Source organism: Mobula birostris, chromosome 3, assembly GCF_030028105.1.
Source record: "Mobula birostris isolate sMobBir1 chromosome 3, sMobBir1.hap1, whole genome shotgun sequence".
Lineage (NCBI taxonomy): Eukaryota > Metazoa > Chordata > Chondrichthyes > Myliobatiformes > Myliobatidae > Mobula > Mobula birostris.
The window spans coordinates 102992990-103016641 of record NC_092372.1 but is presented as its reverse complement, the minus strand read 5'-3'; the positions used below and the strand labels follow the sequence as shown (position 1 = coordinate 103016641).

General features: G+C 41.1%; 2 protein-coding genes across 2 annotated transcripts; both read right to left on the bottom strand.

Annotated features, from left to right (window-relative positions):
* Positions 1-351: 351 nt before the first annotated feature.
* LOC140194658 (interleukin-8-like) lies at positions 352-3811 on the bottom strand. The gene is made up of 4 exons (XM_072251913.1): positions 3690-3811; positions 3228-3357; positions 3018-3097; positions 352-1467 (listed from the first exon to the last, which is right to left on the bottom strand). Exons 1-4 carry the CDS (start codon positions 3748-3750, stop codon positions 1448-1450), a joined length of 291 nt encoding a protein of 96 aa, XP_072108014.1. The 5' UTR covers positions 3751-3811; the 3' UTR covers positions 352-1447.
* Positions 3812-19716: 15905 nt separating this feature from the next.
* On the bottom strand, positions 19717-23176 carry LOC140194657 (interleukin-8-like). The gene is made up of 4 exons (XM_072251911.1): positions 23055-23176; positions 22593-22722; positions 22383-22462; positions 19717-20832 (listed from the first exon to the last, which is right to left on the bottom strand). Exons 1-4 carry the CDS (start codon positions 23113-23115, stop codon positions 20813-20815), a joined length of 291 nt encoding a protein of 96 aa, XP_072108012.1. The 5' UTR covers positions 23116-23176; the 3' UTR covers positions 19717-20812.
* Positions 23177-23652: the final 476 nt, after the last annotated feature.

The following is a 23652-nucleotide window of genomic DNA, read 5'->3' as shown; positions in this document are numbered from 1 at the left end:
ACTGGCTGCAAACGGCACCTTGCCTGCCAGTGTTAAATTACAGACCAAGTGTTCAAAAGTAATCTTCTCCTTTACTCGGCTAAATCCACATTATTCATCCCTAATCCTTTAATTTTCCTCACATAAACCCTTGAGTTGGGTAGGCAATTTGTACAACTGCAACATCATTGGTTCAACTTGTTTGTGTAATTGTCTCAGTGTGAGCTCAGTACCTGCCCAGACCATTTGTGCGATGTGAAGCAAATTAAAGAAACTCCACGAAAGAAACTAAAAACTTAATAGTAAAAATTCAGAAAGGTTATCAACAAGTTCTTCATGAAAAATACACTTTATTTTATTTTCTTAAGTGCTTTTGAAGAATGATCAACAAATTCATCCCCATACATCAACTGTCCAGACAGTGAACGTGTCCTCAAGGCAAAGATTTCTATCACTTGTTCCTATTTACAAGTTTCATTTTCTCCAGTAATTATCAGACTATTAGCAGTAGTACCTTCTAAAATGAAGGTACTTTAGATGAAAATTACAACTCCAAAAAATTTGCTTTCATAGACTTCAGATAGATCCTAAAATTTGACGTTTTACAAAGAAAGCACTAGTTGAAAAGTCAATGGTCAATAAACAACGCTGTGAAATGGCATGTATGTTACTTGCAGTTACTTGTTCTTACGTTTTCGCACAAAAATGCTTCAGTCAAACAGTATTGGTCAACAATATTGTCATTTCTATATTACAGGCTATGAGCAAGATTTTAAATAACAGAGATGTCTGCAAATTTTTGCATTAGAAATCATTGCAACAATGCTGCATCACCTCATATATTCAAGAAAAAAGGAGGAATGATTTAATTATTTACATCTTCAACATTCTGACTCAGATTATATTAACCCAATAACCAAAAGATAATCCTTCTTTGCACATAGGCTGATTTATCCTCTTTCATTTCTGAGTTTGTAAAGAGAGTGTTGATAACAGAGCAGCAAAAGGGAGAGGGTGGGACGTGAACAGCATGTGAATTTTATCCCAGAGGTCACTGCCGTCCCTTGTCAACCAAGTTCATCTTGAATAAGTTAGCCATGAAAATTAATAAATAACATTCCTCTCACATCATCATCATCTCCCACTCTTAGCATTAACATTAAGGCTTAACAATTGACGCGCATCTCACATGTCCAAAATTTACCACAGATGTCCAAAGAAACTTTGGATTTGGCACAATGTTTAACACAAATATCACATGGCATTCTCAAATGTAAACAGCTAGTGTGTCCAGGTAAAAAATGTCCTCTGACAGGGAGGAACAGCAAGATCACTCTCAGAAGACGATGAAGAGGATATACTGGAATGGTGATATCACAGAGTCAACACCCAGGGCTGAACTTCCATCATTCCCCATCGGATAATCCAGAGATGGAACTGATTCTCTTATTTTGCAGCTTCTGATTTTTCACTTGTGCTTTTTCCCTCCTGAAATTCAATAATTTGCATGGTTACCCACGGTAATACAGCATCATGTGTCTTCTGCAAGAGAACTACAAGAATTCTCAAACTGGCATTCCACAAAGAGGAGCAGATTGCTATGTTTTGGAAACTTGTTAGTATGTCAATGACACTGGAATGGGCATTATTCTAAATGCATTGTGCAGAGTTCAAATCCATTTCAATTTCCTCACAAACTGACACATTCAAGCATAGATAAAGACATTGATGACATTCAGGTATGGATCTGTATAAGCCAGGTGGCATTTATGCCAACCAACAAGCCAGGCAATGACCCAAGGACTATCCTTGGCAATATCATTTTATCTTCACAAGGTTATTAGCTGCATTTATAAGGTTCAGATAGAGAGTCAATCCTGATACCCATTTAGCATCCATTCAACTATCTACAAGCACAATGGTAGAGTGTGATGAACACTCTTTCATTCCTGAATCAGTGTAGCTCCAACACCAATCAGAACAAGGCATTCTTCTTAAGGCACCTTAACCCATCATTCCCTCAACCTCCCATTTTCTGTGTCTGCAACCTGTGGGGAAATTCGCTGTTAAGCATTTTATTCCTAATGTACACACTCTGAATAAAGAATGTTCTTCATTGTTTGGGCTCAGCTGGGTTCTAAAAGGAGTGAATACTGGTCCTGCGGTTGTTAGCTTTACAGTGACCCAAACTCTGCTTTGGATCCCCACCTCAGGTCTGACTTTACTTTGAACATCTCATGAAGTTAATGTGTAAGCGTATACTGTATCTAGTAGACAACGAACTGTTGTTGCTGGGGAAGACAGCAATGATAATGTCAAAGACAGTGTTAAGGTAATGACACTAATATTGTCATTGGCATCACCATTGCTGTCTTCTCTGGCATCAACAATTCACAATCTACTGTAGTCATCCGAGTTGAGTCACCTTCTGACACCCCTTTTTCACCCTATAGTCTCTCTACAAGGCAAGACTCTAGAGTGTGAGCACTGTCAGTAGCTCCATCATCAAGACTCTGGACACCACCCAAGACAAAACATTGTCTGTAACTGGCATCTGAGTGATCTATTCCTCAACCACCCCTGCACTAGGGCTGTAACCTGTGGGGAAAATCACTAATTACTATTTTATACCTAATGTCCCTAATTAGAATAAAAGTTGTTCTTCATTTGTTGGGCTCAGAGAGGTTGTAAAATATGTGATAATTGGTACCAGCCATTGCTCCTGCAATTGATAGACTATAGTGACCCAACCTCGACTTCCAGTTCCCTACCACGGTTCCAGGGAACATTAATAATGAATGTTGAGTGAGGGCACTGACACCATAGCTTGCAAATATTCCAGGTTATGACTCACACATACAGGAAGGGTACTCAGGTAAAGTACTGGAAGATACTTAATGGTGGTGGGAGCGTTAAGCAGGGATGAACAGACAGTACCCTGCACTATTAAGAACCAGAGTCACACGGCAAAAACAATTCACTACATCTACTTTCCTTGGCAGCTAAAGTATGAATTTTGACAAACACCAAACACTGACCTTTCATGGCTGCTATGAGAGCCTGCAACCACCTGGCATCAGGATCCACACACACTTTCTTCTCATTTCTCAGGGTGACACTGTGAAAAGAAAATGTCATTCAAATTTAATCCACAGAATGAGTATGTCTCCTCTTAAAGTGCACAGCTTATTAAATAAACATCAGTAAAGGAACAGAGTTAAAGATGATAGTCTGACTCATTTACTCACATTATCTCTGCTCTCTCGCAGTGGGATCCACTGGGAATGTATTTCAAGTTCCTGATGAACTTCGGATGAATAACATCAAAGCTGGTCCGAATGCAGTGGCACCGTCCTTGTGCTCCTGGGATCGGAACACCTGAGGAAAGATTATATTCACTCAGATTTCATTGTTGCTTCAGGAGAGCAAAGGCTGTAAAACTTGCTGATAATTTCTCCAGCGTTTCAGATTCATCATTATTTTGACAAAGATCGAACTGTAGCTGCAGTCCGTGGAAACAGTGGAAATCCTGTCCGACATCAATTCTTGGTGCATTTCTTTCTATATTGGTTGTCTAGCTTTCTGAATTAGACTTACAGTAATCTGGAAGTATTTAATTTTTTGGTAAACAGTACATGACTCACAAGATCATAGACTTTGTGCATTATTTTAATAAAAAACAAAAAATAAGTTCGGATATCTCAACATACCCTGTGCAGCAATGGCACACAGAAGGAGGATGAGGATGGTTACAGTGGCTGTTCTGTCCATCTTCCACTTTGTACTCTAGAAGGGATGTCTGCTGAAGGTTCTTCTGTCCAATGCACTAGTTCTCTGCTGAATCAAGTTATGCTCAGACATTCAGTGAGCTCCTATTTATGGGGATTCTCTTCTCCAATTTGCATCATCTCCTGCAGTGAAATCTGCACCAACACTGACGTCCTGAAAGAGGGAATTTCCCTGCTTCTGAGGCAGATCTTCTTTCACTTTCGTGTTTCTGCATCTCAGCAGTTGTGTGGATTGCAACTGCAGCTGCATTATGTAGCACAATTGGTAGTAATTTACTCACGTGTGATTTCTTAAGATTTATCTATTAATGTTATGCAAGTTTAAAATCCACCTTCAGCAAAGTGAATGGTGTAAAATGAAACAGCTGTTTTCCTTGAACAGGATCAGTCCAGTTTCAGGCTTTACTGCTCAGGTAGTTTGAGATTCCTCAGCAGAGAACAGCATCCTGGTGGTGCTTTATACACTGATTTCCAGAAAATCGTTTTCCGTTTCACTGTCTACACATTACAGCGTGTCTCTGTGCACTTTAATGCTGCAGATTTGTAAAATATGGTCAAGTATTTTACAGGAAGGAGAAGATGGCGACGCGCAGCCTCTCCAGTGAATGATATCGGTACTTGTAAGTAGGATGCCGTGCACAATTCTGATTTGATAGAGACAGCCGTGAGAGCACAGAGGAACATCTGCAGAAACTTCTGAAATGGCCGGTTCTCTGCCGCTGCTACTGTGTAATCGAGAATCTCCAGAGGGGAAGGCCCCAAATCCTAGGCTTTGCCTGTTGCTGGCAGCCTGGGCTGGGGTCGAAGTGCTCGGCAGAGATGGTGCTCGGTGTCAGAGGGCTGATCAGAGGCTCAAAGTTTTCGGACGGACTCAGAGTCCAACTGAGGTCGGGTGCTTCCAGCATGCTGCATCGGCAAGTTTGCGTGGCTGGTAGCTCATGGCAGGGAGCGTTTTCTTCCTTCTACCGTCTGCGTGAGATGTGGGACTTTTGAGAAACTTTGAGACTTTTTTTTACCGTGCCCATGGTCTGTCCTTTATCAAATTAAGATATTGCTTCCACTGTTGTAACTATATGTTATAATTATGTGTTTTTGTCAGTTTTTCAGTCTTGGTCTATCTTTTGTTTCTGTGACATCACACTGGAGGAACATTGTATCATTTCTTAATGCATGCATTACTAAATGACAATAAAAGAGAATTGCGTGTTCTTATAATCTAAAAAAAAGTATAAAAATAGTTCCAGTGAGCTCCTATTTATGGGATTCTCCTTGCATCATCTCCAACATTCAAATCTGCCAAACACTGATGTCCTGAGAAAAGCAATTTCCCTGCCCTTAGGAAAAGAACTTCTTTCACTTTGGCAGAATTTCCTTCAATACTTTTATGGTTTACAGCCACATATGGATTATATATTAAAATAGGTGGTGAATGTGGTTTTTAAAGATTTAATTACAAAATTTAGGGAAGAGATGCAAAGTCCATCTTTTGTAAAGTATATGTGACAAAATCAATCACCATTCTCTTTCAAATAAGTGACAGATGATGAGCAACAGAATTCAGTTTCAGATTTTACACCTCACTCACTGGGAAATTCCACAGCTCAGGGGAACATACTGACTGCATGGTGAGCTGACACCTGTGATTTCCAGAAAATTCCTCTCCCTTTCATGATCTGCACACTACAGCATATCTCAGTGTACCTTTTGCTGCAGGTCTGTAAAATACACACAGGTATATGCACATGGCTGCACATTGGATACAATCCTCATTTTCTGTAAAGTGTCAGCACATTGATGCAATAATCTTGAATTGACTTTTTTAAGCATTGTTTTAATCACTAATATGGCTTATTTTGCTCTCACACACAGATTGATTTCACAAAGCTATTTTTGACAGAGTTGAAGTAGGAAAGAGACTTATCAATGAGTCATCTGTTGCAAAGTTCAATTTACTTATGCAATAGACGTTCTTTCCCTAATGAGGAATTTCAGATTCTCTGCTTCCACATTTTGCAACAGGCTCAGTAGACAATGTCATTTTGCAGAAAGTGGCGACCCTCGGGACAATAATAGCAACAGCATTTCTGAAATTTGAACTAAAATTTGTGAATTACAAGAATTGTACCTTCCCAGAGATAGAGACACATTCTGCCCTCCATGACCATATCTACCTCTCCTGCAATCTACCACATTCGATTGGCTTATGCACCAGGGTCTCTCTGTTCCTCACTACTCCCCTCGGCCTGACCGTTCATTGTGCATGTCCTATCTTTATTTATAATTTCATCTTAAGTGCTCCAACTCTTATTTCTTGGAAGCAACTTCCATTTGCCATAGCTTTGCCCTTTTTAACCAAATGATCACAATCATCTTATAGACTGATATTCTCCACATCACGATGAATAACACAAATAAAATTCTGATGTAATCTACAAATGTGCTAATCACGCCTACTGCATTCATTTTTAAAAGTCATTCATGTATGTAACAGACAGTAAGGTTATTCTAATTTGATGTAAAGTTGTCCAGCTGAGAGACACTGTTGGTCATTTCCAGAGCTTCTTTTTGATTGTCAAGAGTATGAAACTGTTTGCAGATGTTAATTAACTTTTGTTTTTCAATGTGATAAACTTTCTGTCATAACAGGCAACATTGAATATAACGTTTATAGCTGCAACCAAGCTATCACTGGAAGGCCGGAGTCATGCCCCTCAAACTGTATCTTTTTATATTTAGTTTCCAGTGAAACCAGGTCACAGGCTTCAACTACAACAACTCAACAAGCATTTATGCAGCAAGGCACCACAGAACAGAATATCACCGGGAATATCTACATCTACATCTGGAGCTGTGATTTCACCTTTTCTTATTCCCTACAAAAGGCTTTGATCTCTGTATTGTCTCAGCATATATCCTAGCATTCAGTTGGAAAATGAACAGTCAAAAGAAATTCACTTTTGGCTCTCATCACTAAACAAAGTTGGTATTGTGTTGAATTCACCTGCACATATTCGATTCCCTTGAAGTCAATTACTAAACACAGTCACATGATCAAAGCAAGTAAAAACTAGTCCTTGTCTCCATCTATTAAATGTGACTAAAGTGTTGGCCTCCACTTGGCAAGTCCAGTTGTACACAACCAGTCAAGGAACATTAAACACATCACAACATCCCCTGTGCAGTAAAGGAGAGGAGCTGATATGGTGTGGAGCTATTTAACTTTGACCTCACTGCCAATTAACTTTCTGCCAGAGGATCCTCTGTTCATCACAGCAGCAATGTCTGTCTCTGTTTGAAGTGTGACTGAAATATGAGTTATTAAACTCCTCCACTTTCATTTTGCACGACCTCTGGAGGTGACAGTTGTTAGGCAGGGAAATTTCTTAGCCTTGAGTTAAATCATCTTTAACACCTCAGATCTTATAAAATACACAGTAAAGCACCTCATCTTTACTCCATAGTCTGGGAAATTTGATATTTAGCTGTTGTTCCCACTGTCCTTACCGATTCGTTATTCAGTCGGAGAAAACACTCAGAGGCCACGTTTTTGCTCGATCAATTCTTTATTTAATTTGATCTGAGGAGAGGTAACCACCATACGCATCTGCAGCATCTGGCAATCAACTCTGCCTAGCATGAGTACAAGGTTACATTTATATCCAGAAAAAACGGTTTCAGTTACCACCTGTTTCCCCTGTCCACGCTTATGATGGTTTTGTGGTTAACAATTTCATCATGTATCTCAATAGCTTCACGTGCAGAGGTACAGGTCAGTAAGCACCTCTATTCTAAGAAATGAGCATGCCGTTGCAACATCCTAACCGTGCCCGGTTCTGTTGTCTAGTTCCCGCCCCTGCTATACTTTCCAGGTCACGTACACCATTTAACCCTTCCTATCTGATACTCTAACCCCCTTTTCACTTACACACCACGGCTGGACCTTTTGTCCATATACACACTCTCCCAGCTGAGATGGTGTGGTATTAAATAATACCATTTTATTCTATATTGTTTAAAGCAACAAGTGCAGATCTTGGGAGATACTTTTCCTGACAAGGAGCATACAACCTCCGTCTAGCAGGATATCACCAGTCACAGATCACATCTCCCAGCATGGCCCAATAAAATGCCTCCCACAGAAGTACTTAGTTAAACTCAAAATCTTGTTGAATTTTTTATTGTAGTATACTCAAACAATGAAAAATTATTTTCATTATTTGACAAAAAAGAACAGCTATAATACCATAATACATGCAGCTACTGTGTAAATATTGATTGTTCTGTTGTTAACGTTTAATGGCTATGTGTCAATAAGATCAAAGTCCACTTTCTAAGTTACCTCTATTGTTTAAGCAGGTAACAAACATGGAAAATCATTGCTAGAATGTTTCAACAATATTTTCAAAGTTATATATTTCACTATTATCTCAAAGCATAGTTATGATTTTTCAGAAGATATTCTTTGTTTTCACATATTTCGCTTCATATTATCACCTTTTGGACTTTAATGCTCAAAGTGTGCAAAGGCTTACAATAATGAAAATGTGAGAAAGGAAGTAGTATCCTTGTAAGTAAAATGGTTGGAAAAAAAACGGAGTTAAGAGAAATAGAAGCTTGATTTTATTAAAGTTGGTCAGACTCTGAGTGGACTTGACAGAGCAGATACTGAGAAAGATTTTCTCCAAATGGGGGAGTTGAACACTTGAGACATTATTCCAGGATTTAGGTTCAGTAACGATAGGTCAGGATGAGAAAAATTGTAGATCTGTGGAAACGTCTAACCCAGAGATTTGTTCAGTCTGAGTCATTAATAAACATGTTCAAGGTGGAAATGAATTTCTGGGCACTTGGTGAAATCAAAAGTTATTGGGATTTGACAGGAAAGTGGATCGGAGCCAAATATCAGAATGGCATTGAGCTTATTGATGAACAGACCAGACTTGAGGAATCATGTGCAATAGTCTTGCACTCACCACTTTTGTTTGACCATTTATCTATCTATCTATTTATTTATTAATTTAGAGATACTGTGTGGAACAGCCCCCTCCAGCCCAATGAGCTGCACTGCCCAGCAGCTCAACTAATACTGGACTAATCACAGGACAATTCACATTGACCAAATTACATGCAAATCACTACATCTTTAGACTGTGGGAGGAAACTGGAGCACCCAGAGGAAACCCACACAGTCACGGGGAAAATGCACAAGCTCTTTATAGACAGAGCTTTATGAAATTGTTTTCATTTATGTAATATAAATAGCATTATTTATTTATATTTAATTATTTTTATATAATATAAATAATTATGTTATATAAATAACTTAAATCAGTGAACATAAAAACATATTGTCTTTATAGAATTGAGCTCTGAACTTCATCACGCAGTGAGTTTTCAAACGACAATCCAATACTCCACTTGAGGACATATCTTCAGCACTGTTAAAGCTTCAGAGACCTTTTCTGGTACATACGCTGCACACCAGTTGCCTTGGGTACCATTTCTAGACTGGTTTTCTTTAAAAAATAACAAACCAGATGCAAAGCTTGACATGTTATTTCATGGTATGGGCTTCAACTACATCCATCCGTCTTTGCGTTGCCCTTCACCGATTGAATCAGGATGCCTTTGGTCACCAGGACAAGAATGGCTAATAATTAAGGTGAACTCCTATTTACTTTGTAGGTCACAGTGAAAATTAACAACTCCCTATGAGCTGCAAAACTGACTAATTGACTCCCACAACAATGGGAGGATTGGTATACTACTGTTGTTTAATAGAAGTGTGCATAATGTTAATCATGAAGCAAGCTGGTTGTCGTAAATACTGGTTGTTTGAAAATGTTCATATTCTTAAAAGGTGTGATTAATCTGCTGTCCAACTGAGATTCAGGATGACATAACTCTAATTCTGAAACTCATAATATGGCCAGCTCTTTCCACAAGCAGAACTGACTGCCTTTCAGTTTTGTGACGGATAGTCACTTTCCAGGGCCCAAGGGCTTTTTGCAAATCTAATCTTTCTAGAACTGTAGCATGGCCTTTCCAAAGGATCAGGGTGGCTTGTAACAAATTTAAACTTCTAACCAATATTCCTTGCTTATCTTCTTGTTGTAAACAAGTAAGCAAAAAGGTCTTGTAGGCCAAAGGTTAATCAACAAAAGACAAAGGACATGTAATGTATTTCTAAATAAAATAAATTGGCCTGCATCAAAACAACATTGGCTAAGTTCAAAGAACTTTGTAGAGTAGATGATTTTGTCACTTAGTACATCAAACATGGTCACAGGTATAGCTGTTCAATCAATAGTTGGAATATTTCTCTACTCTCAGAGTCAGAGAGTCAGACCTCATGGCATTAATTTTGAGTCTGGCATCTCTGTCCCAAGAAGCTTTAAGACTATTTGTGTGAAGTACTTTGGGCCAGCAAAGGTATCTGAAAAATATCACATGCAGATAACGTCATCTGATAACAAAACAGTATAAATGTTAGAAAGCATTATGGGTTGTTAGGAATGACAGAAAGATGGTGTGATAGCAAGAAGAACAGTTTCTTCAGTGGATGACTCAATCATCTACAACTCATTGATACAGTATGTTCTTGTAGTTCATAAGATTTATACTTTTGTTTAGAAATTCTCTGTAGTTTATAAATCTTCTATAATTTGGTAATCTTTTAGAAATATATGAAGGGTTTTATTATATTGGAAATTAAATTTTATACAGCAAAAAAATTAGAGATCATTCCATTCCAATTCATTCAAATTCTCTCCAATCTTTGCAACTTCACAAAGAATTTCATTTATTGTAACAACAGAAAATATATTGGATCATTTATTTTCTATCTCATTTAAAAGAAAATCAGCAGGCTCCTGCATATTAAAACAATCTTGTTTGTAATACACAATTCCACCACTGAGAGTTGACAGCTGTTACTGCAGGAGCTTTGAGATTTTATACAGTAATCAATATCTTGGATAGAGTAAACTGACAGCTTTGAGTGCAGCATCAATGACTGAGAAAACATAGACCTCTGAGGAAGTCAACTCAGTCATGGAGTATGTTCCAAACTGAGATCAGTACATCTTGGTAACACGCACAAAATGCTAGAGGAACTCAGCAGGCTAGGCAGCATCTATGGAAAAAAGTACAGTTGACGTTTTGGGCCGAAACCCTTCGGCAGGATTCAATATATCTTAGCACTCCCAGCAGAGCAGCACATTTGGGAATCAGGCAGATGAGTGCTTATGTGTCTGGAATTTACTCAATGGCAAAGTTGGTTCAAAGAGTTCTAACACCTAAAATCTAAGTTCTAGTTATTTGCATTACTGTCTGGTACAGAGGAGCCACTGCAGAGAGCTGCAAGCTCAGCAGGCTCCATTATGGGCACTAGCCTCCTCAGTACTGAGAACATCTACAAAAGGCAATGCTTCAGAGAGCCGGTATACATCATTATGGGCCCCCATCACCGGGGACATGAACACTTCTCAGTCTTACCATCGAGGAGGAGATACAGGAGGGTGAAGACACACGCTCAAAGTTTCAGGAACAACTTCTTCCCATCTACCATCAGCTTTCCAAGTAGTTCCTTCTCGTGTTACACTACTTATCTAATTTATTTTTTTTTCTATTTTAATTTATAGTGTTTTAATTATGTATTGCACTGTACGGCTTTCGCAAAATAACAAATTTCATGACACATAGGTCATAGATATTTTACAGGCTATGAGGATTATGACAAATAAAGGAACTGATCCCTGAGTGGAAACACGTGACTTACAAGAAATGTAACTTTTGCCCAACATTGGGTATCTTAGAATCAGCTTTCAACCTAAAAAAATCTCCTGATTGTAAAGATTTCACTGGTGGAAGTGCACATGTAAATATTGGATGAGTAGGGTATTGTCGGATATTTTGAGCCAGCAACAGCAGAAGTATGTTTACAGAAGTGAATAATTTAAGAGCAGGATACTCAGTCAGAATGAGAGTAAACCTGAATCAGACTCTCTGCCATAAGTCGTGAAACTTGTTGTTTTGTGGCAGTAGTACAGTGCAATACATAAATTACAACAGGAAATAACTTCTGTAAAATACATTAAATAAGTGGTGTAAAAAGGGAGCAGAAATAGCGAGCTGGTGCTCATGGGTTGGTTCATTGTCCATTCAGAAATCTGATGGTGGAGGCAAAGAGACTGTTCCTAAAGCATAGTGTGTCTTTAGGCTCCTTCATCTGCTCTCTGATGGTGGTAATAAGAAGCGAGCCTGTACTGGGTGATGGGGGTTCTTAATGATGGCTGTTAACTTTTTGAGGCATCACTTTTTAAAAATGTCCTCCATGCTGGGGAGGCTAGTGGGCATGATGGAACTGGTTGAGTAGCTACCCTCTGCCACTTGTTCCAATCTTAAACAATGGCCCCTCTATTCCAGACAGCGATGCAACCAGTTAGAATGCTCTCCACAGTACGTGTGTAGAAATTTGCTAGAATCTTTAGTGACATACAAAATCTCTTCAAACCCCTATTGATATATCGCTGTTCACATGCCTTCTTCGTAATTGTGTCAGTCTGTCGGGGCCTGAATAACTCTACCCCCAGGAATCTGAAACTTCTCTCCCCAGTCACTGCTGATCCCTTGATGAGGACTGGTTTGTATACCCTCCACTCCCTCTTCCTGAAGTTCACAATCAACGTGATGGTCTAATGGACATTGACTGCAAGCTTAGTGTTGCAACACTACTCAACGAGACGATCTATCTCACTCCTGTGGACCTGCTCATCACCACCTCAGATGCTGCCAACAACCACTGTGTCTTTGGTAAATTTATAGATAGCGCTTGAGCGGTGCTGAGCCAGGGAGATGACAAGTGCAAAAGGCAAAGGGTTAGAAAAGTCAAACTCTGATTGGAGAGGAGAGTGGAACATGGGAGAAAGGACAGTGGGAGAGACATTTGGGGGAGGGTGGCAGGTAAGGAGAAGAGGTAAGGGGCCCAAGTGGGGAAAAGAAGAAGATGGAATGTGGAGGGGAAAATATTGATGTAAGTTGGGAGTTAGGTCCTGGGAAATTGGCTTTTTGTGGCTGGAGCTGAGATGCTCAATGAAGTGGTCCCCCAGTCTCCATTGGGTCTCACCAATGTAGAGGAGACTGCATCAGGAGCACTGAATACAGTAGGCGACCACAGAAGATTCATAGATGAAAATTTGCCTCCCCTGGAAGGGCTGTTTAGGACCCTGAATGGAGGTGAGGGAGGAGGTGAATACGCAGGTGTAGCACTTCTGCTTCTTCCAGGGGTAAGTACCAGGAGGGAAATTAGTGGGAAGGGATGAATGAACAAGGGAATCAGAGAGGGAGTGATCCCTGCAGAAAACAGACAGTAGGAGAAGAGGTTAAGATGTGTTTGATGGTAGGGTCCCTTTGAAGATGGAGGAAGTTTCGGAGAATGAAGTGCTGGAAGCAGAGGCTCATGGGTTGGTAAGTGAGGACAACAGGAACCCTATCCCTGTAAAAGCATCAGGATGATGTGTTAAGCACGGATGTGATGGAATTGGAAGAGATGCAGGTGAGGGTCCTCCAACAACGGTGGAGGAAGGGAACCACTGTTCTTTGAAAGAGGGCATTTCTGAGGCTCTGGAAAGAAAAGCCTCATCCTGGGAACAGATACAGTGAAGATGAAGGAACTGAGAAAACAGAATGACATTTTATAGTCATGGGAATTATTGGGTTTAGAAAAGAGATTGGTAGACAATTTGTCTCTAGTGATGGAGACAGAAAGATCGAGAAAGGGGAGAGAGGTGTCAGAGATGGACCAAGTGAATTTAAGGGCAGGGTGAAGTTGGAGGCAAAGTTGATGAAATTGGCGAGCACAACTTGGATGCATGAAGCAGCACCAATGCAGTCATCAAATCACCTCCTCCCTCACCTACATACAGGGCCCCAAATCCTTCCAGGTGAAGCACCACTTCAGCTGCAAATCTTTTGGAATCATCTGTGTTTTCAGTGCTCTCAAAGCAGCCACCTTTTTATTGATGAAACCCGACGTACGTTGGGGGACGACTTTGTTGAGCACTACAGCTCCACCTTCAAAAAGCAGTATTTCCCGTTGGCTGACCATTTCAATCCTTATTCTCATTCCCATTCCAACATATCAACCCCAATTTTCTTCTTCGGTTGTCCATCGAAATCTGATGACGACGTCCACTCCTTTAACGGTGAGATCTTTGATGACTATACAGTACTATCCTGGACCCACAAGCTCGATTGCGGGTGGGACATGTATATGTGGTAGTGGTGGTGGTAGTGATGGCAACCATGGCTGCATTTCTCCTGGCTCTATTCTGCTGTCTTCTGGTTGTTCTTTCCATCTCCAGAATACGAACCCCGTTCCTACACAGCTGTCACCAAGTGGTATGGTCAGCAGCAACCTCCTCCAGGCCCTCGGGTCTGATCTTGCACTTCCTTAAACCATTCTTCATCTGATCCTTATAGCGCTTCTTTGGCCTTCCAGCTGAGCGTCGACCATGATGTAGCTGGCCGTATAACACTCTGCGGGGTGGCTGACATGGGGGTATCCTTATTACATTCCCCAGCCACTGCAGCTGACGTTGGGTGATCATGGCCTCAATTCTTCTGCATTTGGTCTTTACAAGTATTCTAGTATGAGGCACCCGCTCACGCCAGGTAATTCCCAGGATGCGCTGGAGGCAGCTTATGTGGAAGCACTCCAAGGATTTGATGTGACGGCTGTAGGTTACCCAAGTTTCACAGCTATAAAGGAGGGTGGTGACGCAGACGGCTTGGTATACGGCGACCTTTCTGGAGGGACAAAGACTCCTGTTCTGAAAGACTCTACGCCAAAGTCTCCCAAAGGCAGTTGATGCCTGTTTAATGCAGCTCTGGATGTCGTTGTCAATGCTGCTATCCTCAGAGAGAATGCTCCTCAGATTAGATTAGCTTATGAGGACACTCAGTCCTCGTTTATTGTCATTTAGAAATGCATGCATTAAGAAATGATACCATGTTCCTCCAGTATGATATCACAGAAACACAGGACAGACCAAGACTAAAACTGACAAAAACCAGATAATTATAACATATAGTTACAACAGTGTAAAGCAATACAGTAATTTGATAAAGAGCAGACCATGGGCACGGTAAAAAAAAGTCTCAAAGTCCCGATAGCCCATCATCTCACGCAGGCGGTGGAAGGGAGAAACTCTCCAGTGCCACAAACTTGCCCGATGCAGCACCCTGGAAGCACCCAACCACAGTCCGACTCTGAGTCCATCCGAAAACTTCAAGCCTCCGACCAGCCCTCTGACACCGAGCACTGAGCACCATCTCTACCGAGCGCTTCGACCTTGCCCCGGCCGCCGAGCAATAAGCAAAGCCGAGGACTCGGGGCCTTCCCCTCCGGAGATTCTGGATCACACAGTAACAGCGGCGGTGAAACAGGCATTTCAGAAGTTTCTCCAGATGTTCCTCAGTGCTCTCACTTCTGTCTCCATCAAATTAGGATTGTACACGTCACCCTACTTGACAGATAACAGATATTCATCACCGGAGTGGCCGCTGCGCGCTGCGTCGTGCCGCCATCCTCTCCTCTTCTATATTTGAAAGATGGGATTTGAACATCGAACTTCCTCAGAATAATGCTTATGGACACAAAATAGGAGACAACAAATATTCATTTACCATCCGTCAAATTTCACTACAATCCAGCTCCAACATCAGATGTGGTAGGATATGCTGTGTTACCTCCTTAATAGAAATATTACTCTTTTGGCTTCTCATTCTGAAGACCAGGTGCACGTATGGGGTGCACGTGTTATCTGATCCTGCAGTAGTCTGGGTAGGTGGGACCCTCCCATGTATGGTTGAGGCTGAATGAAGAACCTCTTCGGTATCCAGACCACAGCAGTGCATCAATATTCCAGGTACATGTGCTAAGAAATAATTCTTTGGGAAAATGAGCAAAAAATATTCCTGATCAAGTATATTCCTGGAATGAAGAACACAATGTAGTAGGGGAGCTAGATAGGTTAAATCATCAAGCTAGAATTTAGAGGCCAGGAGTAAAGACACAGAAACACATTGAAATCATTTCCAATGCACCTGGCGAACCTGATTCCTCTTGGTTAAATGAATTCAGAATTGGAGAGTATGTATCACCAATTATGTCTATGAGACTATCACGTCAGCTTAAAAATGCAACTTATTCTCTAGTACTCTACAGAGAAGGAAATCTGTCTCCATTATCCAGCCTGGCCCATGTTATTCTCTTTATGGTGTCCTTCAGTACTAATGATAACTTCCTTCCATTCCTGTTTTGTGTTTCTAAGACAGATACTGAGATCAATATGGGAAAGACATAGTCTTCGACCAAGGATAGGAATTGCCTGATGGAGTGTAGAATGGTTGTCATTGGTGAAGTGCTAAGTTCGTTCTGTTGCTACGTCAGGGTTTCTGTGTGGTCTTAAAGCAGATGGACTCTCAAGACAATACCAATGCTCCTTCTCCACCTTGGGTGATAACAGCCAGAGATACCAAGGACACCGTGGGGGTACTGCATTTCTTCAAGGAAGATTCAAGGACATTTTGTATTTTCCCCTGTCTACTCCTTTCTAATTGCTTCCTATGACTCAGCATGGAATCAAGAGTCCGAATTAGGAAGCTAGTGTCAGGTGTGTGAGTTATGTGGCAGAGTGAATGTATCTGACTTACAGTAAGTAAAATAACACCAGTGCTGAGGTACAAAACTCCTCTTCATTAAATGCATTCAGAATCAAAAACGCCTGCTTCATTCATGTTATCTGTGAAACAATTGCGACAGCTTGGGAACGCAGTTCGTTCACCAGTGCTCTGCAGGAAAGGAGATCTGTCTCATTTATCCAGCTTGGTTTGTGTTCTTTTCCCTGGGCTCTGCCTCATGACTGAAGATCACTATGAACTACTCTGTGGATGCTTAGGCGCTCACTGAGGTCAATGTGGAAATGGCAGAGTCTTCGACCAAGGAGTGGGAGGGTGTTCATTAGTGAAGTTCTGTACTCTTTCTGTCACTTAGTCAGAGTTTCTGTGTGGTCCCTCTACCATTCCCTATCTTCCTTTTCTGCCTTGAGTGATCACTTCAAAGAATCGTGTCAAACTTGTAAGTTCAATGTCATATATGTAATTTATGTGACAGAACAAACATAGCCGACTTACTATAAGTAGAGCATCAACAGTGCAGGGGACATAATTCCTCATCATTAAATACACTCAGGATTTTAGAAAGGCACCAATAGTATGGATTTTGACCCGGGAGAGTTTGCTTATTTTTCTGCTGCTCGGACAACTGTGGACTTTGTGCCACATTTGAACTCTTGAGCTTCAGGTAACATTTTCCTCAGTCATCTAAAGGCTGCTCTGGTGCATTGAAGGCAGTAATGAGCCCCATCATAAATCCCTGCCTTCAAAGAGTGGGAATGGAGGGGACCTTTCCTGGTTGGCTGCTTACAACTAGTGGTGTTCCACAGGAGGTTGGTGTCAGGACCACTTCTCTTTACATGTCACGGATTTGAATAATGGAACTGGTGGCTTTGTGGCCAAACTTACAGATGATACAAAGGCAGGTGGAAGGGCAGGTAGATTTGAGGAAGCAGGGGGCCTACAGATGGACATAGACATATTAGGAGAATGGTTAAAGAAGAGGCAGATGGAATACAGTGTAAGGAAATACATGGTCATGTACTTTGGTAGTAGGAATGAACGGGTTGACTGTTTCCTAAATGGGAAATAAATTCAGAAATAAGTGCAGAGAGGCTTGGGAGTTCTCACGCAAGATTCCTTAAAGGTTAGCTTGCATGTTAAGTGGATGGTAAGGAAAGCAGATGCAATGTTAGCATCCATTTCAAGAGGACTAGAATAGAAAAAGAAGGATGTAATGCTGAGACTTTATAAGGCATTAGTCAGACCGCATTAGAAGCATTGTTAGCAGTATTTGGACCTGTGATCTTAAGAACAATGTGTTGCATTGGAGCAGTTCATCATGTCTCAAGCTGGTCAGAATCCACTCTGCAGTTCAGGCAGCAGATCTACAATGACTGAGGAAGTGGTTCAGAATACCCTGGAGATGACTTTCCCTGTGACTCCCAGCAGTGAGACAATGAGACAACTCTGTGGTCAGACATCTTTAGGACTGCTGAAGTTTGTGACAGCAGATGGCTGCTCACCACTACAAAACTTCTGCACGTCTTGCTGTCAGTGAGCTGCCGACACTCCTGCATTTTCTTTCTTTATCTGGCTCTAAATCTCTGGGCCGTGGATTTTTGCTGGAGCTTTGCCTTCAGAACCCCGTTTAAACATTCCTGTCATAGGAGGGCGATGGAAGGGGACCCAAATGCAAGACACAGACACTGAAGTACTAGGAACTGGGCTATGTTTATTAAGAATGCTAGGGAAGCCAAGGAGCGAGGACAAAATGGTAACACGAAGGTAGATGTAGACTGACAAACCGGAAAACCTGGACTTGGTTTTGGGACTTGAACTCGACGGGGAACTCAGGTCACGACTCGGAACTCGGGACTTGGCAGGGAATTGGCACCTGGGTCTAGACTTGGCTCTTGGCTTGCATCTTGGACTCGGACTTGGCTTGGAACTTTCTCTCGACTTGGACTCGAACTTGGACTTGGAACTTGTCTCTCGACTTGGACTTGGAACTTGACACTTGACTTAGACTGGGCTTAGACTTGACTTAGACACAGGACACACAACACTGAGCCGGGGCTCCTTCTCGGACACAGGACATAGAGCTGGGACTCTTCTTGGATGCAGGGCACAAAACACTGAGACCGTTCACCCCTCAGGGTAGCAGCAAACGACTGGACCTACCCAGTGGAGGAGAGAACATGGAGAGACAAAACCACACAATGATAGACTGACCTTTATCTTGACACGAAAAGGATCCAAGTAGCAGCAAGCCCTAGACGCGGCCCAGGCACTACAGACAGTGGCTCTAGTCTCACTCCGGTGGTTAACTTGACGGATATTCTGATGATGTTACAGATGAGGACAGTCCAGCAAGGAATCACTGGACCCCAGAGCTATTCATGTTGCCAGCCCGAAATTACAAAAAAGGCACAACAGTGGCTATATTGCATTTTGAGTTTGAGGAGACTTGGTAGTGCACTAAAGACTCTCTCAAAATTCTACAGCTGTTACGTGGAGAGCATTCTAACTGTTTGCATCACTGTCTGGTATGGAGAGGTCACTGCGCAAAATTGGAAAAATCTGCAGAAAGTTGTAAACTCAGCCAGTACCACCATGGGCACTAGCCACCCCAGCAAATTCATCTTCAAAGAGCGATGCCTCAGAAAGGGCACATACGTCATTGAGGACCCACATTACCCAGGATATGTCCTCTTCTCATTGGTACCATCAAAGAGGAGGCACGGGTATGTGAAGATACAAACTCAGTATTGAATTTAAGGGACAATTGGGATTACCAGTTCCTGCTGCCTACATTCAATAAAATAATGATAAGAGAATTTACATTTAATAGGCTCACACTGACCGCTGAACTAAACTTCATGCCAGCTTTAGCCCTCTGCAGCAGTTCCAGTTTCCTACTGGCTGCAAACGGCACCTTGCCTGCCAGTGTTAAATTACAGACCAAGTGTTCAAAAGTAATCTTCTCCTTTACTCGGCTAAATCCACATTATTCATCCCTAATCCTTTAATTTTCCTCACATAAACCCTTGAGTTGGGTAGGCAATTTGTACAACTGCAACATCATTGGTTCAACTTGTTTGTGTAATTGTCTCAGTGTGAGCTCAGTACCTGCCCAGACCATTTGTGCGATGTGAAGCAAATTAAAGAAACTCCACGAAAGAAACTAAAAACTTAATAGTAAAAATTCAGAAAGGTTATCAACAAGTTCTTCATGAAAAATACACTTTATTTTATTTTCTTAAGTGCTTTTGAAGAATGATCAACAAATTCATCCCCATACATCAACTGTCCAGACAGTGAACGTGTCCTCAAGGCAAAGATTTCTATCACTTGTTCCTATTTACAAGTTTCATTTTCTCCAGTAATTATCAGACTATTAGCAGTAGTACCTTCTAAAATGAAGGTACTTTAGATGAAAATTACAACTCCAAAAAATTTGCTTTCATAGACTTCAGATAGATCCTAAAATTTGACGTTTTACAAAGAAAGCACTAGTTGAAAAGTCAATGGTCAATAAACAACGCTGTGAAATGGCATGTATGTTACTTGCAGTTACTTGTTCTTACGTTTTCGCACAAAAATGCTTCAGTCAAACAGTATTGGTCAACAATATTGTCATTTCTATATTACAGGCTATGAGCAAGATTTTAAATAACAGAGATGTCTGCAAATTTTTGCATTAGAAATCATTGCAACAATGCTGCATCACCTCATATATTCAAGAAAAAAGGAGGAATGATTTAATTATTTACATCTTCAACATTCTGACTCAGATTATATTAACCCAATAACCAAAAGATAATCCTTCTTTGCACATAGGCTGATTTATCCTCTTTCATTTCTGAGTTTGTAAAGAGAGTGTTGATAACAGAGCAGCAAAAGGGAGAGGGTGGGACGTGAACAGCATGTGAATTTTATCCCAGAGGTCACTGCCGTCCCTTGTCAACCAAGTTCATCTTGAATAAGTTAGCCATGAAAATTAATAAATAACATTCCTCTCACATCATCATCATCTCCCACTCTTAGCATTAACATTAAGGCTTAACAATTGACGCGCATCTCACATGTCCAAAATTTACCACAGATGTCCAAAGAAACTTTGGATTTGGCACAATGTTTAACACAAATATCACATGGCATTCTCAAATGTAAACAGCTAGTGTGTCCAGGTAAAAAATGTCCTCTGACAGGGAGGAACAGCAAGATCACTCTCAGAAGACGATGAAGAGGATATACTGGAATGGTGATATCACAGAGTCAACACCCAGGGCTGAACTTCCATCATTCCCCATCGGATAATCCAGAGATGGAACTGATTCTCTTATTTTGCAGCTTCTGATTTTTCACTTGTGCTTTTTCCCTCCTGAAATTCAATAATTTGCATGGTTACCCACGGTAATACAGCATCATGTGTCTTCTGCAAGAGAACTACAAGAATTCTCAAACTGGCATTCCACAAAGAGGAGCAGATTGCTATGTTTTGGAAACTTGTTAGTATGTCAATGACACTGGAATGGGCATTATTCTAAATGCATTGTGCAGAGTTCAAATCCATTTCAATTTCCTCACAAACTGACACATTCAAGCATAGATAAAGACATTGATGACATTCAGGTATGGATCTGTATAAGCCAGGTGGCATTTATGCCAACCAACAAGCCAGGCAATGACCCAAGGACTATCCTTGGCAATATCATTTTATCTTCACAAGGTTATTAGCTGCATTTATAAGGTTCAGATAGAGAGTCAATCCTGATACCCATTTAGCATCCATTCAACTATCTACAAGCACAATGGTAGAGTGTGATGAACACTCTTTCATTCCTGAATCAGTGTAGCTCCAACACCAATCAGAACAAGGCATTCTTCTTAAGGCACCTTAACCCATCATTCCCTCAACCTCCCATTTTCTGTGTCTGCAACCTGTGGGGAAATTCGCTGTTAAGCATTTTATTCCTAATGTACACACTCTGAATAAAGAATGTTCTTCATTGTTTGGGCTCAGCTGGGTTCTAAAAGGAGTGAATACTGGTCCTGCGGTTGTTAGCTTTACAGTGACCCAAACTCTGCTTTGGATCCCCACCTCAGGTCTGACTTTACTTTGAACATCTCATGAAGTTAATGTGTAAGCGTATACTGTATCTAGTAGACAACGAACTGTTGTTGCTGGGGAAGACAGCAATGATAATGTCAAAGACAGTGTTAAGGTAATGACACTAATATTGTCATTGGCATCACCATTGCTGTCTTCTCTGGCATCAACAATTCACAATCTACTGTAGTCATCCGAGTTGAGTCACCTTCTGACACCCCTTTTTCACCCTATAGTCTCTCTACAAGGCAAGACTCTAGAGTGTGAGCACTGTCAGTAGCTCCATCATCAAGACTCTGGACACCACCCAAGACAAAACATTGTCTGTAACTGGCATCTGAGTGATCTATTCCTCAACCACCCCTGCACTAGGGCTGTAACCTGTGGGGAAAATCACTAATTACTATTTTATACCTAATGTCCCTAATTAGAATAAAAGTTGTTCTTCATTTGTTGGGCTCAGAGAGGTTGTAAAATATGTGATAATTGGTACCAGCCATTGCTCCTGCAATTGATAGACTATAGTGACCCAACCTCGACTTCCAGTTCCCTACCACGGTTCCAGGGAACATTAATAATGAATGTTGAGTGAGGGCACTGACACCATAGCTTGCAAATATTCCAGGTTATGACTCACACATACAGGAAGGGTACTCAGGTAAAGTACTGGAAGATACTTAATGGTGGTGGGAGCGTTAAGCAGGGATGAACAGACAGTACCCTGCACTATTAAGAACCAGAGTCACACGGCAAAAACAATTCACTACATCTACTTTCCTTGGCAGCTAAAGTATGAATTTTGACAAACACCAAACACTGACCTTTCATGGCTGCTATGAGAGCCTGCAACCACCTGGCATCAGGATCCACACACACTTTCTTCTCATTTCTCAGGGTGACACTGTGAAAAGAAAATGTCATTCAAATTTAATCCACAGAATGAGTATGTCTCCTCTTAAAGTGCACAGCTTATTAAATAAACATCAGTAAAGGAACAGAGTTAAAGATGATAGTCTGACTCATTTACTCACATTATCTCTGCTCTCTCGCAGTGGGATCCACTGGGAATGTATTTCAAGTTCCTGATGAACTTCGGATGAATAACATCAAAGCTGGTCCGAATGCAGTGGCACCGTCCTTGTGCTCCTGGGATCGGAACACCTGAGGAAAGATTATATTCACTCAGATTTCATTGTTGCTTCAGGAGAGCAAAGGCTGTAAAACTTGCTGATAATTTCTCCAGCGTTTCAGATTCATCATTATTTTGACAAAGATCGAACTGTAGCTGCAGTCCGTGGAAACAGTGGAAATCCTGTCCGACATCAATTCTTGGTGCATTTCTTTCTATATTGGTTGTCTAGCTTTCTGAATTAGACTTACAGTAATCTGGAAGTATTTAATTTTTTGGTAAACAGTACATGACTCACAAGATCATAGACTTTGTGCATTATTTTAATAAAAAACAAAAAATAAGTTCGGATATCTCAACATACCCTGTGCAGCAATGGCACACAGAAGGAGGATGAGGATGGTTACAGTGGCTGTTCTGTCCATCTTCCACTTTGTACTCTAGAAGGGATGTCTGCTGAAGGTTCTTCTGTCCAATGCACTAGTTCTCTGCTGAATCAAGTTATGCTCAGACATTCAGTGAGCTCCTATTTATGGGGATTCTCTTCTCCAATTTGCATCATCTCCTGCAGTGAAATCTGCACCAACACTGACGTCCTGAAAGAGGGAATTTCCCTGCTTCTGAGGCAGATCTTCTTTCACTTTCGTGTTTCTGCATCTCAGCAGTTGTGTGGATTGCAACTGCAGCTGCATTATGTAGCACAATTGGTAGTAATTTACTCACGTGTGATTTCTTAAGATTTATCTATTAATGTTATGCAAGTTTAAAATCCACCTTCAGCAAAGTGAATGGTGTAAAATGAAACAGCTGTTTTCCTTGAACAGGATCAGTCCAGTTTCAGGCTTTACTGCTCAGGTAGTTTGAGATTCCTCAGCAGAGAACAGCATCCTGGTGGTGCTTTATACACTGATTTCCAGAAAATCGTTTTCCGTTTCACTGTCTACACATTACAGCGTGTCTCT